Genomic DNA, 12842 nt, shown 5'->3' with positions numbered 1-12842 from the left:
CTACTGCGTATGCGCAATGCTATCTTCATGCCCCGTTAAGTCAAAAAGATGTTTTATGAACGCAGGTGAATTATCATAAAAAAAAAACCTAACATTTTACAGCCTTATAAAATAGTAATTTTTTGTAGACATGAAGAACAAATATCTAAATGATCTAGATGAAACAATTACATGAATAACAACGAAATAAAGCGAATATTACATGTTTCCGGAAACTGGTCCTGTCCGGAAAATGGTTCCCAACCAGTATTGAAAACATACTTCCAAAGGTTACCATAGCTTTTTTTTCTTTCTCACATCTCCCAATTTGTAAAATGAAATGCCCTATTTCCACTTTAAAATAAGTCAATCAATGATTCTGGATAATTTTACTGCATCTTCAGCTATTTCAAACCTTTCATTGACTATTTGATACAGTTACATGCGTTAATTCGCATATTTCTTTTGTTTGACATAGTTCACTGTAATTGTCCAAAGTGAAAACAGCTAAATGTAGGATTATTAAAAACAACAAGAGATCACAGAGTGATCTTGGCGCCCACCAATGTGCCATTTTTGAGTGTTCCAAATTTCAAGACTTACTGACTAGCTCAAGGTCAAATTTCATTTCCGTACACAACAGTGTGCATGTGGTCCAAATTCGAAAGCTGTAGCTTGAGAAATGTGAAAGTAGGTCACTAGATCAATTTCAAGGACGAAATGTGAAAGTAGGTCACTAGGTTAAAATCAAGGTCAAATTACACTTCAGAACACAAATTTATGCATGTGGTCCAAATTTAAAGCCTGTACCTTCAAAAATGTGAAAGTAGGTCACTAGGTCAATGTCAAGGTCAAAGTTTATTTCGGTACACAATCCTATGCATGTGGTCTAAATTTGAAGCATGTAGCTACAGAAATGTGAAAGTAGGCCACTAGGTCAATCTTAAGGTCAAAGTTCATTTCGGTACACAAAACTATGCAAGTGGTCCAAATTTGAAGGCTGTAGCTTGAGAAATGTGAAAGTAGGTCACTAGGTCAAAATCAAGGTCAAATTTTATTTCGGAACACAGAACTATGCATGTGTTCCAAATTTGAAGCCTGTACCTTCAAAAATGTGAAAGTAGGTCACTAGGTCAATGTAAAGGTCAAAGTTTGTTTCGGTACACAAAACTATGCATGTGGTCCAAATTTGAAGGCTGTAGCTTGAGAAATGTGAAAGTAGGTCAGTAGGTCAAAATCAAGGTCAAATTCCATTTCAGAACACGAAACTATGCATGTGGTCCAAATTTGAAGCCTGTACCTTCAAAAATGTGAAAGTAGGTCACTAGGTCAATGTCAAGGTCAAAGTTTGTTTCAGTGCACAAAACTATGCATGTGGTCCAAATTTGAAGGCAGTAGCTACAGAAATGTGAAAGTAGGTCACTAGGTCAAAATCAAGGTCAACTCATGTCAAGGTTCATCTTGCCACTCAAAACCATACAGGTGGTCCAAATTTGAATGTTGTAGGTTATTGACAAGATTTTAAAATCTTTTCCCTATATAAGTCTATATGAACCATGTGACCCCCCAGGGCGGGGCCATATTTGACCCTAGGGGGATAATTTGAACAAACTTGGTAGAGAACCACTAGATGATGCTACATTACAAATGCCAAAGCCCTAGGCTTTGTGGTTTGGACTAGAAGATTTTCAAAGTTTTTCCCTATATAAGTCTATGTAAACCATGTGACCCCTGGGGCGGGGCCATAGTTGACCCTAGGGGGATAATTTGAACAATCTTAGTAGAAGACCACTAGATGATGTCATATACAAAATATCAAAGCCCTAGGCCCTGTGGTTTTGAACAAGAGGTTTTTCAAAGTTTTTCCCTATATAAGTCTATATAAACCATGTGACCCCCGGGGCGGGGCCATATTAGACCCCAAGGAAATAATTTGAATCATCTTGGTAGAGGACCACTAGATGATGCTTCATACCAAATATCAAAGCCCTAGGCTCTGTGGTTTTGGACAAGAAGATTTTCAAAGTTTTTCCCTATATAAATCTATGTAAATTATAGAAATAAACAAAGGGCCATAACTCACTAAAAAATTGTTGAACCAGTCTGATTTTCAGGGGGACACAACTAGGGTACCAATACATCATTCTGACAAAGTTTGGTTAAAATCCCCCCGGTAGTTTCTGAGGAGATGCGATAACGAGAAATTGTTAACGGACGGAAGGACGGACGGACTGACGGACGGACGGACGGACGGAAGGACGACGGACCACGGACGCAGAGTGATTTGAATAGCCCACCATCTGATGATGGTGGGCTAAAAACACGGTCAATTTGATTAAATTGTGAAATATTATTGGCTGAAGAGGAGAGATCATTTTTGCATGCTGGACAGGATTTTCCCGTGCTTTCGTCGGTGATGGGAAACTCGTCTGGAGTTGACTAAATTCACAAACTACTGTTATGAAATGGTGCTACGTTTTCTTTGTTCTAATAAATGCGTTTGAAGAACTCGGAATGCAAGAAAAGAAATCTATCATTTGTTGAAGGTATGGATAAACCTAAACAGTTACCTACTGTCAGATCTTTTCTAGTGGCACATTCGTATATTCTAACAGACACAGAGCAATATGCGAGATATAATTCTTAACGGGGCTTACTATTGGAATGATCAAATATTCTAGAAACTGTTTCTAAGACGAACTCAGCGATACATAAATCTGAATATTTTCGCTTAGAGCACGATTTCAGACTACGGTAAGGCGACGTTAAAAATATTCCTATCTTCAAAGCAAAGGTCAGTCATGATTAAACATATACATCCCAATATTTAAATTCAAATAAAACGCTCCCAAATGTGATAAGTTTCGATAAGATTTGTTTGTGCCATACTTTAATCATCAAAAATTTAATTCTATCTATGACGTTATGAAAGGTCAGAGTACAAAGTGGTGGTTAAATGATTTCGTCAGATTTGTCAGTTTTATTTTAAATTTCAGATGATCTTGATGATAGGCATTCGGCGCATTTGTTTGGTCAATAATGATGATATATATTATAAAAATACAACATTTATAGACAGTCAAAAACAGACCCCAAAATAAGTCCAGCACCCATTTACTATATACTGATTGACTTATTTTTGGGTCCTGGACTGTCAATAAATGTTTTATATATTTCATCATTATTGACCAAACAAATGCGCCGAATGCCTATGATCATGATAGGCTAGACAATTTTTGGATTGGATAAGGACTTCGATAGTAGTCAAATTTAGTGAACAGTAGTGTAACTTATCCAATGTTACACTGAGCTAGGTCCCGTCAAGTATGCTCCTGACCGAGTTGCTGAATATCCATGATACGGTTAATGAAAATAAACTGTTGAAGAAGTACGATGAACACCGGACGTCGATGTATCCACCATTACTGACCAATCGGAACGGACTAAATGTTACCTTTATCCAAGGTCTCGCCTACTTATTCCCGTAGTAAAGGCTGTGACTGAAAATATATACCGGATTCAAGCAATTTGAACGAAAAGTATCTTAAATGTATATATTTTGTAACCATGGTGATACTAACCCTAACCTTTAGTCAGTATTATATCATATATATTATATATTAAATGCGTGCGGACATGCAAAAATTTGCGTATTTCTGCCGTGCGCTCCAACTGATAATCACTTCCGGGCATGCGCAGAACGGCTGCACCAGATCTGTAATGAGAAACATTCATTGCTGTAGTATTTCCTATACCTTTTCAGTGTTTGAAGTGGTGGTCTCTGACCTACTGGATACAACTGTTCAAACTTTGAAGCGTATTACTATGTTGTGTCGGCTCGTTTCTAAGATGTATAGAAGAACAAGCATTCTGGACATGAATTGTGAGTTTCAAAACAAATTTGCAGCAATGGCAGCTCTTATGTTCTAGAGTTTAACATTTCGGCTTTGACCTTGACCTTTGACCTACTTAACCCTAAAACTAGAGGGGTCATTTAATGACCACAGGAAATCATCCTTTGAAGTGCATAGCAATTGCAATTTCTAGTTATTGGTCGGAAACCAAATGGACAGACTGACTGACAGAAAATGAGACAAACAATATATACATTTTTTCTCGAAACGGGCGTAAAAACACAACAAAGTTTTATCAACTTTATATATATATATATATATATATATACACACACACACACACACACACACACACACACACACATACAGAGGGAAGTGACCAAACCCACTTATGGCCATGTTTTTTGACGAAACAATAATTTGTATAATCTTTGTATAGGGTCACCCAAAAAAGCATTTGTGTAAACTTAGACCGTGCTTTTTGAAGAATCAGATTGATTTTAACTTGATAGAGGGTCACAAAATTATTTTTAAATCGGACCAAGAAGAGATTCCACTATAATATACATACAGGGGAAGTGACCATGCCCTCTGGCAGCCACGTTTTCTTCAGGAATCGAAATAATTTGAACAGTCTTCGTAGAGGGTCACTCAAGGATCATCTGTGTGAAATTATTTTAAAATCTGGTCTGCAGTTTCATACACGATTTTTTAAAGTTTCCACTATATACATATTGGGAAAAGTGACCATGTCCTCTGGCAGCCATGTTTTTTTTTGACAAAGCAGGATAATCTGAACATTTTTGTAGAAGTTTACATAAAGGCAATTGTGTGTATTATTTCAAAACCGGACCAGCAGTTTTGGGGATGTTTAAAGATTTTTGTATTTTTAGCTCTGGCAGCTGGTATGTGCAATCAAGTGAAACAGTTTTAACAATTTTGGAAGAAAAACAACCAAGGAACATCAAGGCCAAGTTTCATCAATTTCCACCTAATGCCTTCTGAGGAGATGTCGTTTGAAGAAACGTGTGGACAGCCCAGTGATTACAATAGCTCACCCAGAGCACTTTGTGAAATTAGCCATTTCTGAATAATATTCTAGTTTGTTGTCCACTTAAAGGCTTTTTCTTTTAAATCAAACCTCCCGACTCAAAAGTAAAAATAAAGTCCATGACTTGAATTTTAGAAATTTTTTAATATAATGTGATTTTTTTTCAAAGAACTGTATACAGATCACTGAACATATTTTCATCAATACAGTATTTGTCAACATGTAAAACTTATAAAATAAATAATTTCTATTTATCAACAAACAACTAGATAACTGTAGCATATAACAGGACTTTTAATAGCAACCTACATTAAAGGGAGAGAACCAAACATTTTTGTCAGTAGAACTTTTTTTTCCAAACCTGTAACAAGTGAGTACCATAATTATTCATCTGCAAATACATCTAGTTAAAGAGGCACACTTCAAGATTTGTGAAAGACTTTCTAAACTTTTGAAAATTTGTAGATGTAACTAGAAAGTAACTAAATGACACAGTATGTAACAAGAAAATGCTTTAATTAGTTAATTATTGTAAATAAAATGTAAAAATGATGTGACATACAAGCCATTAAGTTTTTTAAAAAAAAGCACTCCTACAGTACTTCAAATTGCTCATCTTGAGGTACGCCCCTTTAAAAGTCATCTTGCAGATCACCAACTAGTTGTGAAACTAGGTTTAAAACTTTAATTAACACTAATAGTCTCATCACTTGCTGATCATTTTTACTTCAAACTCATAAAGTATATATGTATTGTCTTAGGCAGAAGGAACATATATTTCAATAATCTGCCAATTGTTTTTTTTTTTAAAGAAATTGAATAGGATGGTCTTTTCCAATGTTCTATATTTAAGTGGTTAATTTACTGCAGATGAGAATGCCGACTGACTACATGCTAAACTTTCCACAAATTTCATAACGATATAGAAGTTTAAGTAAGTTAAAAACAATAGTCAATCCAGTTTTCACAAGAAATGTCATTCCTTCGTGATCTACTGATGATGTTATAACACTTTACCACAAGGTACTTTCACAACACGTCCTTAACAAACAAGAAATTGTACAAAGAAATAAAGAACAATCCAAATATAATTACCTTGAATGTGTCTATTTGAATTCAGAAGAGCTTAAAATGGGATTTTAGGTATTTACACATTTGTTACAGCATATGGCAAATGATGTCAAACCGGGTACAAATCTTACATTTTTTTTTTAATGCCTGGTTCCTGGCCCCCTTATGATGATTTTTTCATATATATGTAAACATAACTTGTAACTGAACTTTCTAGAACTAAATATAAATTTGTAAAACATACATTTATTGTGGAATGCTGTGCTTCTGTATGCAATATATATCAGTCAATAAGCATTTCCACGACCTTATAAAATCATGATTTTACATACATTCTCTCAACTCACTGTTAAAACATCTATCAAGTCTATTGCAACTTTTCTTCAGAATAATAATCATCTATAAAGATTTTGGCAAAAATTTATGATGAAAAATATATTAACTTAATAAAGGTACATCTGTTTAAACTTAGGCTACTCTTAATTTCAAGGTGTTATATAATTGTTGAAATCTCAAAACTGTGAACTAAATCAATATTTTATTACTGATATTCTTGAATTTTCATCTACTGCCAGCCTTCACTGAATTTTTTTCATTGCAGATTCAAGATATACAGTCTTAAATGGAGCATTTCTTATTTACTGATACGGAAATACCAAATTTATGATCGGGATTTTACACAAAAACATGAAACTGGATGACCAAAAAGTCTTGATTTACTCTGAAGCATAAAAGCTTGTCAATAGCTAGTTACAATATCAGCATGAATACACAACCAACTTTATACTAACAAAAAGGTATAACAGATAAATAAACTAACCAACCTTTATATGGCATCAATATCATAATACTGAGCGAGACACAAGCGGGACTTCAATGAAACTAGGTACGTTTCCAATAAACACAGGCCTCCCTAACCTGGAAAACCTTGATAATTTCTGATTTGTCCATACAAAAAAAAAAAATTGTGAATTAAACACACCACTAACAAGTGTTAATTGACCATGACCAAGTTTCTTATATTATGTAAAATGTCAATTTACCTCCAAAAAAGATGAAATTTTCAGATAGGATTTCCAGGCTAAGTGCACCTTAAATTGGTAGTTGATAATGAGATTATAAAAAATTAATCAAGGGGCCTTAACTCAAAAAAATATTTCTGGCTTATAATAAATGATAAATTTAACATGCTTTCTGAGACAAAGATGAACCTTTTTACAAGGAAAAACTATACATCGCCGGATTATGAACAGGTACAAAACATTTCAGACCTTTCATGCATGTTATAGTTTTCACATTTTAAAACATATTTTGTAAAAAAAAAAAAACATTTGGATTTAATATATGAGCTTCTTAACGGGACATCTGAATAATCAAGTTCACCACTTTGTTTTTTTCAAATCGTAACTAAAGTAATCTATTCCTATTTTTCCCTTCAGAGAATCAGAGATTCCCATTTATACCACGAGACCTCTGTGTCGGATACAATCTATTCAAGTTTGAATTGAATTTCCATATAAACTAAACAATAAAAGCCAATCTCAGCAACAAAAAACACTTGACACCATGCTTTTTAAGGAATGGTACCCCTCTGATTGTATTCCTTTTGTACTGAGAAAAGTAAGTGTAGAATAAAAAGATTATATAATACTGTCCTGTTAAAATCATATGTATTACAACTTGTACCGATCCGAAAAGCATTTTGGGTCAGCCAATGTTGTTTCAAATTGGTACTTGTCAAAACATGCGGCATGCACAGGACAATGTTAAATAACCAAATAGTGTAAATAATAAGTTTCAATTTGTACAAAGTCACTATATTGTATAAATCTAGGTACTGTAAAAGAAAAAGTAACAATGGGCACTTACTAACAGAACAGTCCAATTAACAGTAAAACAAAAACAACTCAACAATTTTTCGATAACAACAGCTTGATTTAAACTGCTAATTGTACTCACACTTATGTGTAAGAAGTAACCAGAACAGGAACTGTAATTCATATTCTAAAATGTACACTAGCATTGCTACAATTTGGCATCGGAGTTCAATAAACACTTTTCACTGCTATTTGTTGATTAAATACTACCTTGTATTACTGAAATACATATAGAATTCCCCCACCCCCTAGTCACTCCTGCTTAATTTTATCAAGGTGGATAAAATCCCCCTGCTTAATGGCCAAGCTGGACAAATTTCCCCTTCATCTTAAATTTCAACATTTATCCTTATTTTCAGATAACTAACTTTAAAATTTCAATATTTTAATTTAATAATATGTTGATAATTTTGTTATTTTTAAAATCCAACGCGAGATTGTGTTCACCTTGGTGAAATAAAGCCCAGTGATTTTGCTTAAAAACACCCCTACTTTTGATTTTACTTACTAAGCTTTTATGCCTTACTTCTGTAGACATGGGTTTAAAGCTTTCAGCACAATGATGAACAAATAAAATATTCAACAAGAGAACCATTACAAAAAAAAACTTATTTTAAAGAAGCCTTGAAACTTGATAAACAAGAGCTGTCTCCGTAGGATGACACATGCCCCTGATGGCACTTTGAGTGAATAGTTATGGCCGATGTTAAGAGTTTAGGACCTTTGACCTACGGAGCTGGGTCTTGCGCGTGACACATCGTCTTACTGTGTCACACATTCATGCATAGTTATTTTAAAATCCATGCATGAATGACAAAGATATGGACCGGACATGCCCATCAATGCACTGTCATGAAAAATGATCTTTAACGTCTAAGTGTGACCTTGACCTTTGAGCTACGGACCTGGGTCTTGCGTGTGACACGTCGTCTTACTGTGGTACACATTCATGCCAATTTATTTGAAAATCCATCCATCGATGACAAAGATATGGACCGGACACGCCCAACAATGCACTATCCTTTAACATCTAAGTGTGACCTTGACCTTTGAGCTACAGACCTGGGTCTTGCGCACTGCACGCCGTCTTACTGTGGTACACATTCATGCCAAGTTATTTGAAAATCCATCCATCGATGACAAAGATATGGACCGGACACGAAAATTGCGGACAGACCGACCGACAGACCGACAGACGGTTCAAAAACTATATGCCTCCCTTCGGGGGCATAAAAACATGTTTGGTTGACACTTCTTTAACCTTGTCAAAGACAATTTTAAGTTTACAACATTACCCTCAAATTTAAGCAGTGTAGTAAAAAGTTACCCAAAATAAATAAAGTATACAGTTTGGTTTTAACATGGTGGTAACTAACTGATAATAATTCAACAGAAATTCTAACATTCCTTTAAACCATATCTATCATACACTCTGAACATTCAAAGTGTCTCCCACTGGTGAGGCATTATCTAAATACATATTCAAAATGAAGTCAACATGTCTTCATTGCAAAACTAACAACAAAGATATATTTCATAAATGATTTTAAATTTCGACTTGTATCAAATTGTAGAATTCAAAAATAAGGAACATACTGGAATAAAAGGTAAGTAATTAAATAAATAAGGAACATATAGGAATAAAAGGGAATTAATTAAAATTATCTGCCTCTAACACCAATACTGGTTTTGAAGCAGTTTCCGTCGGCTAGTAGTATCCGTCAACGCGTTATTTTACGTTTGGTGACGTTCTTCACAATGAAGTCGAGATTGTTTCCATAACACTACCCTTCAATCCAGAGCTCTGTGAAATTTCAGCAACAAAGGGTAAAAACTTTTCAAGAAAACTCAAATTGTTCATTCCATAATTGTTTTGTTTACATTCCGCACATGGGGGATTTCACGTGCAACCAATGCGCATGCGCAAAGAATAATTCCGTAATCCCCAATTAAGTTGAAAGTTCCTCCTTTTGGCAGTCGAAACCAGATGATTTACCAAAAATACATAATAAAGATAAAAATGAGTCATTTTTGTGCATCGGTAGAACATCGGCTTCACAAGCATGAGATCGCGAGTTCGAGTCTCAGGTTTTGCTTTTTTTTACCTCCTATTATCAACAAGCCTAATTTAACACATGAACCTTCAAATTTCTTAAAATTGTATTAATAAATTTCACCAGAAAGATTAAAAAAAACACGAATGGTGCTTTTCTAGTCGTATTCACTGTAAAAATGTACATAAATATTAAAACAAAAATTGATGACGGAAACTGCTTCTGTTATCAACCGATTCAGCTCTATTTATTCACCCCTTTTGGAGCCCTTCTGTGTGTTATCACGTGCGCTAGACACTATTGATATTCATGTTTTCGTAAAGCAGAAGAGCTAAGGTGTTCTCTTTGGGAGCATTTTACGGAACTGAAACGTTCAAGAAAAAAGATATTTTAAAAACTTTCATTTTATGACGGAAACTGCTTCGAAACCAGTACAGTTATCTTTGTCTTCCGAACCTAGCACATCCTGATTTCAAATGAACATATTATGGTGCTTACACTCATTTACAATGGAAATGACTAAGTGTTTATTATTGCTTCATGAAATCTTTGACAAAGTTTAAACTAAATGTATGATACTGCAAGCGAGTAAATAACAATATATATTACACATGATGTAATATCTTCCTTTTTACTCTTGGATAACTATGGCAACTATGTACCCCCCACACTCAATGCATCCCCCTACACTCTCACTATATCACTATACCTTTGGCACTAAAGCTTTGTTCCCTCAATTTAAACATAATATACCCCAAAAAATATCTCTTACTCAATATACCCCAAAACATATCTTTACCCATGATATATACCCCACTTTGTTTGCACAAATGACAAAATTTCAATTTATATCAGCCAAACAAAAATGAAGATCTTTCAACACAAGAACAATCTTTGTTCAATTCCCCACAGCATTTTTGTTGACACCATTAAACAAATGACTGTCAAACCATGTGTGACGCTACTATTCAATCTGCTGGCATGCTCTGGAAATGAATTTATGGCGCCGCAAAAATGAATTTTTAAATACCACTCGTTTATCCCTCAAAACATCGAAGTACCACTTTCAGCACCTGTCTGCACGTTATTTCTGGACATCAATCAAAAAGTAGACATTACGTGTAGTTCAAGTGACATAACGTATCTGATGATTTCGACTTTTCTCCAATAAATTGTAAGAATGAGCATATATATATCTACTTGGAAGCCGTAACATAGTAAATGCCACATACACAATGGCTTATACACATGCACAACATGTAGGCACTAAGAAACAACCGCTGAACGTAACTTCACAACTGGTCACTGGTTAGCTCAGGGCTGCAATATCACAACATTGGTTCTGTCTCTCTCTCCTATGAACTGGGAGAGTGTGCGTTCTGACTAGAGGTCTGAATGATGATGTTTTGACAATAGGGCTTCCAATAACTTTAATCTGGCTTTTATTTGCTGAAATGATGAGAAAAATGGTACATAAATGCTTGTTCAGAATAAAGTAAGACAAACTCATCTCAATGTTCACACTACAAGAGGACAGCAATATGCCTGACTATTCAAAAGCCTTACCAATGAAAATAATTCAATGCATGAATACCAAATTTGGCAAATGGGTATCTTTTGTGAGAGAGCTAAACAGCATTATGAAACCTGGACAATCCATGTCAGATCAGCTAATAAACAAGTGTGTGAAGTTTCAGTCAATTCCAACTAGTAGTTACTGGGGAAACCAGTTTACATACAAGAGGGCCATGATGGCCCTATATCGCTCAACTGTTATCATTGCACTTGAGGACAAGAAGGTCCTCAGAAAAAATATCTAAATCCAAAGGACAGGAACAACAAAGGGAAGAATTTAAACAAAAAGAAAAAAAAATTCTTACAAGGAAAAGATGTGTCAAAATACACCTAAAAGTTGGAGGTACCATCCATGTTGTACCACAGAAAAGTGGTCTCGGTTTTTCCCTACGGCCAATAATAAAAAAGTTACTAAAAATAAGCTATTTATAGTAACGAAAAAGGGAAGTAATTAAAAAAAAAATATATTGTAAGTGAACAAAAGAAAGATCCACCAAATAAATCTGTTGACATAAATGAAATTTCAGATCAGTATCTTCATTAGTTACAGAGATATACCCATTTTAATTTGAAATAAAGGGAGGTAATTTGACATAAAATCAGTCCATAGTTATCTACCCTGACTGTCTCACTCCAACTAATAACAATAATGAAATTTCAAATACGTCCTATAAGTACTAACTGATATAAATCCATTTTGATTACAATCAGGGGAGGTAATCAGATATAAAATAACTCTGGAACCTACGATTGGATCTGATTTATCATGGAATCCAAGATTTATTGTTGTTGAAGACATTTTGGACGTTTGTATCAAATAAAACCATAAATGAAGTCTCTATATGGCTGCAAAAGCCAAAGCAGCCAATTTTGGACCTTTAAGGGGCCATAACTCTGGAACCCATGAAGAAATCGGGCCAGTTCAAAAAAGGAAGCAAGATCTTGTGGTGATACAAGTTGTGTGCAAGTTTGGTTAAATTCAAATCATAAATGAAGCTGCTATTGTGCAGACAAGGTCAAAATAGCTAATTTTGGCCCTTTCAGGGGCCATAACTCTGGAACCCATTATGGGATCTGGCCGGTTCAAGAAAGGAACCGAGATCTTATGGTGACACAAGTTTTGTGCAAGTTTGATTAAATTCAAATCATAAATGAAGCTGCTATTGTGCAGACAAGGTCAAAATAGCTAATTCTGGCCCTTTCAGGGGCCATAACTCTGGAACCCATGAAGGAATCTTGCCAGTTCAAGAAAAGAACCAAGATCTTATGGCGATACAAGTTGTGTGCAAGTTTGGTTAAAATAAAATCATAAATGAAGCTGCTATTGTGCAGACAATGTCAAAATAGCTAATTCTGGCCCTTTCAGGGGCCATAACTCTGG

The 12842-nt window shown here is 34.9% G+C and overlaps 1 protein-coding gene across 1 annotated transcript in view; it reads right to left on the bottom strand.

Annotated features, from left to right (window-relative positions):
- Nucleotides 1-5008: 5008 nt before the first annotated feature.
- LOC123564813 (protein FAM13A-like) overlaps nt 5009-12842 on the bottom strand; it is a 109566-nt gene continuing 101732 nt past the window's right edge. Inside the window, exon 23 of the mRNA XM_053527603.1 lies at nt 5009-11335. Within this exon, the coding sequence (XP_053383578.1) occupies nt 11270-11335 (66 nt within the window). The 3' untranslated portion in view covers nt 5009-11269. The remainder of the gene's footprint in view (nt 11336-12842) is intronic.

The sequence above is a fragment of the Mercenaria mercenaria genome, chromosome 2, assembly GCF_021730395.1.
Source record: "Mercenaria mercenaria strain notata chromosome 2, MADL_Memer_1, whole genome shotgun sequence".
NCBI classification, from domain to species: Eukaryota; Metazoa; Mollusca; class Bivalvia; order Venerida; family Veneridae; genus Mercenaria; species Mercenaria mercenaria.
Note: the sequence above shows the minus strand (reverse complement) of the source record. Positions and strands in the feature narration are given on the sequence as shown.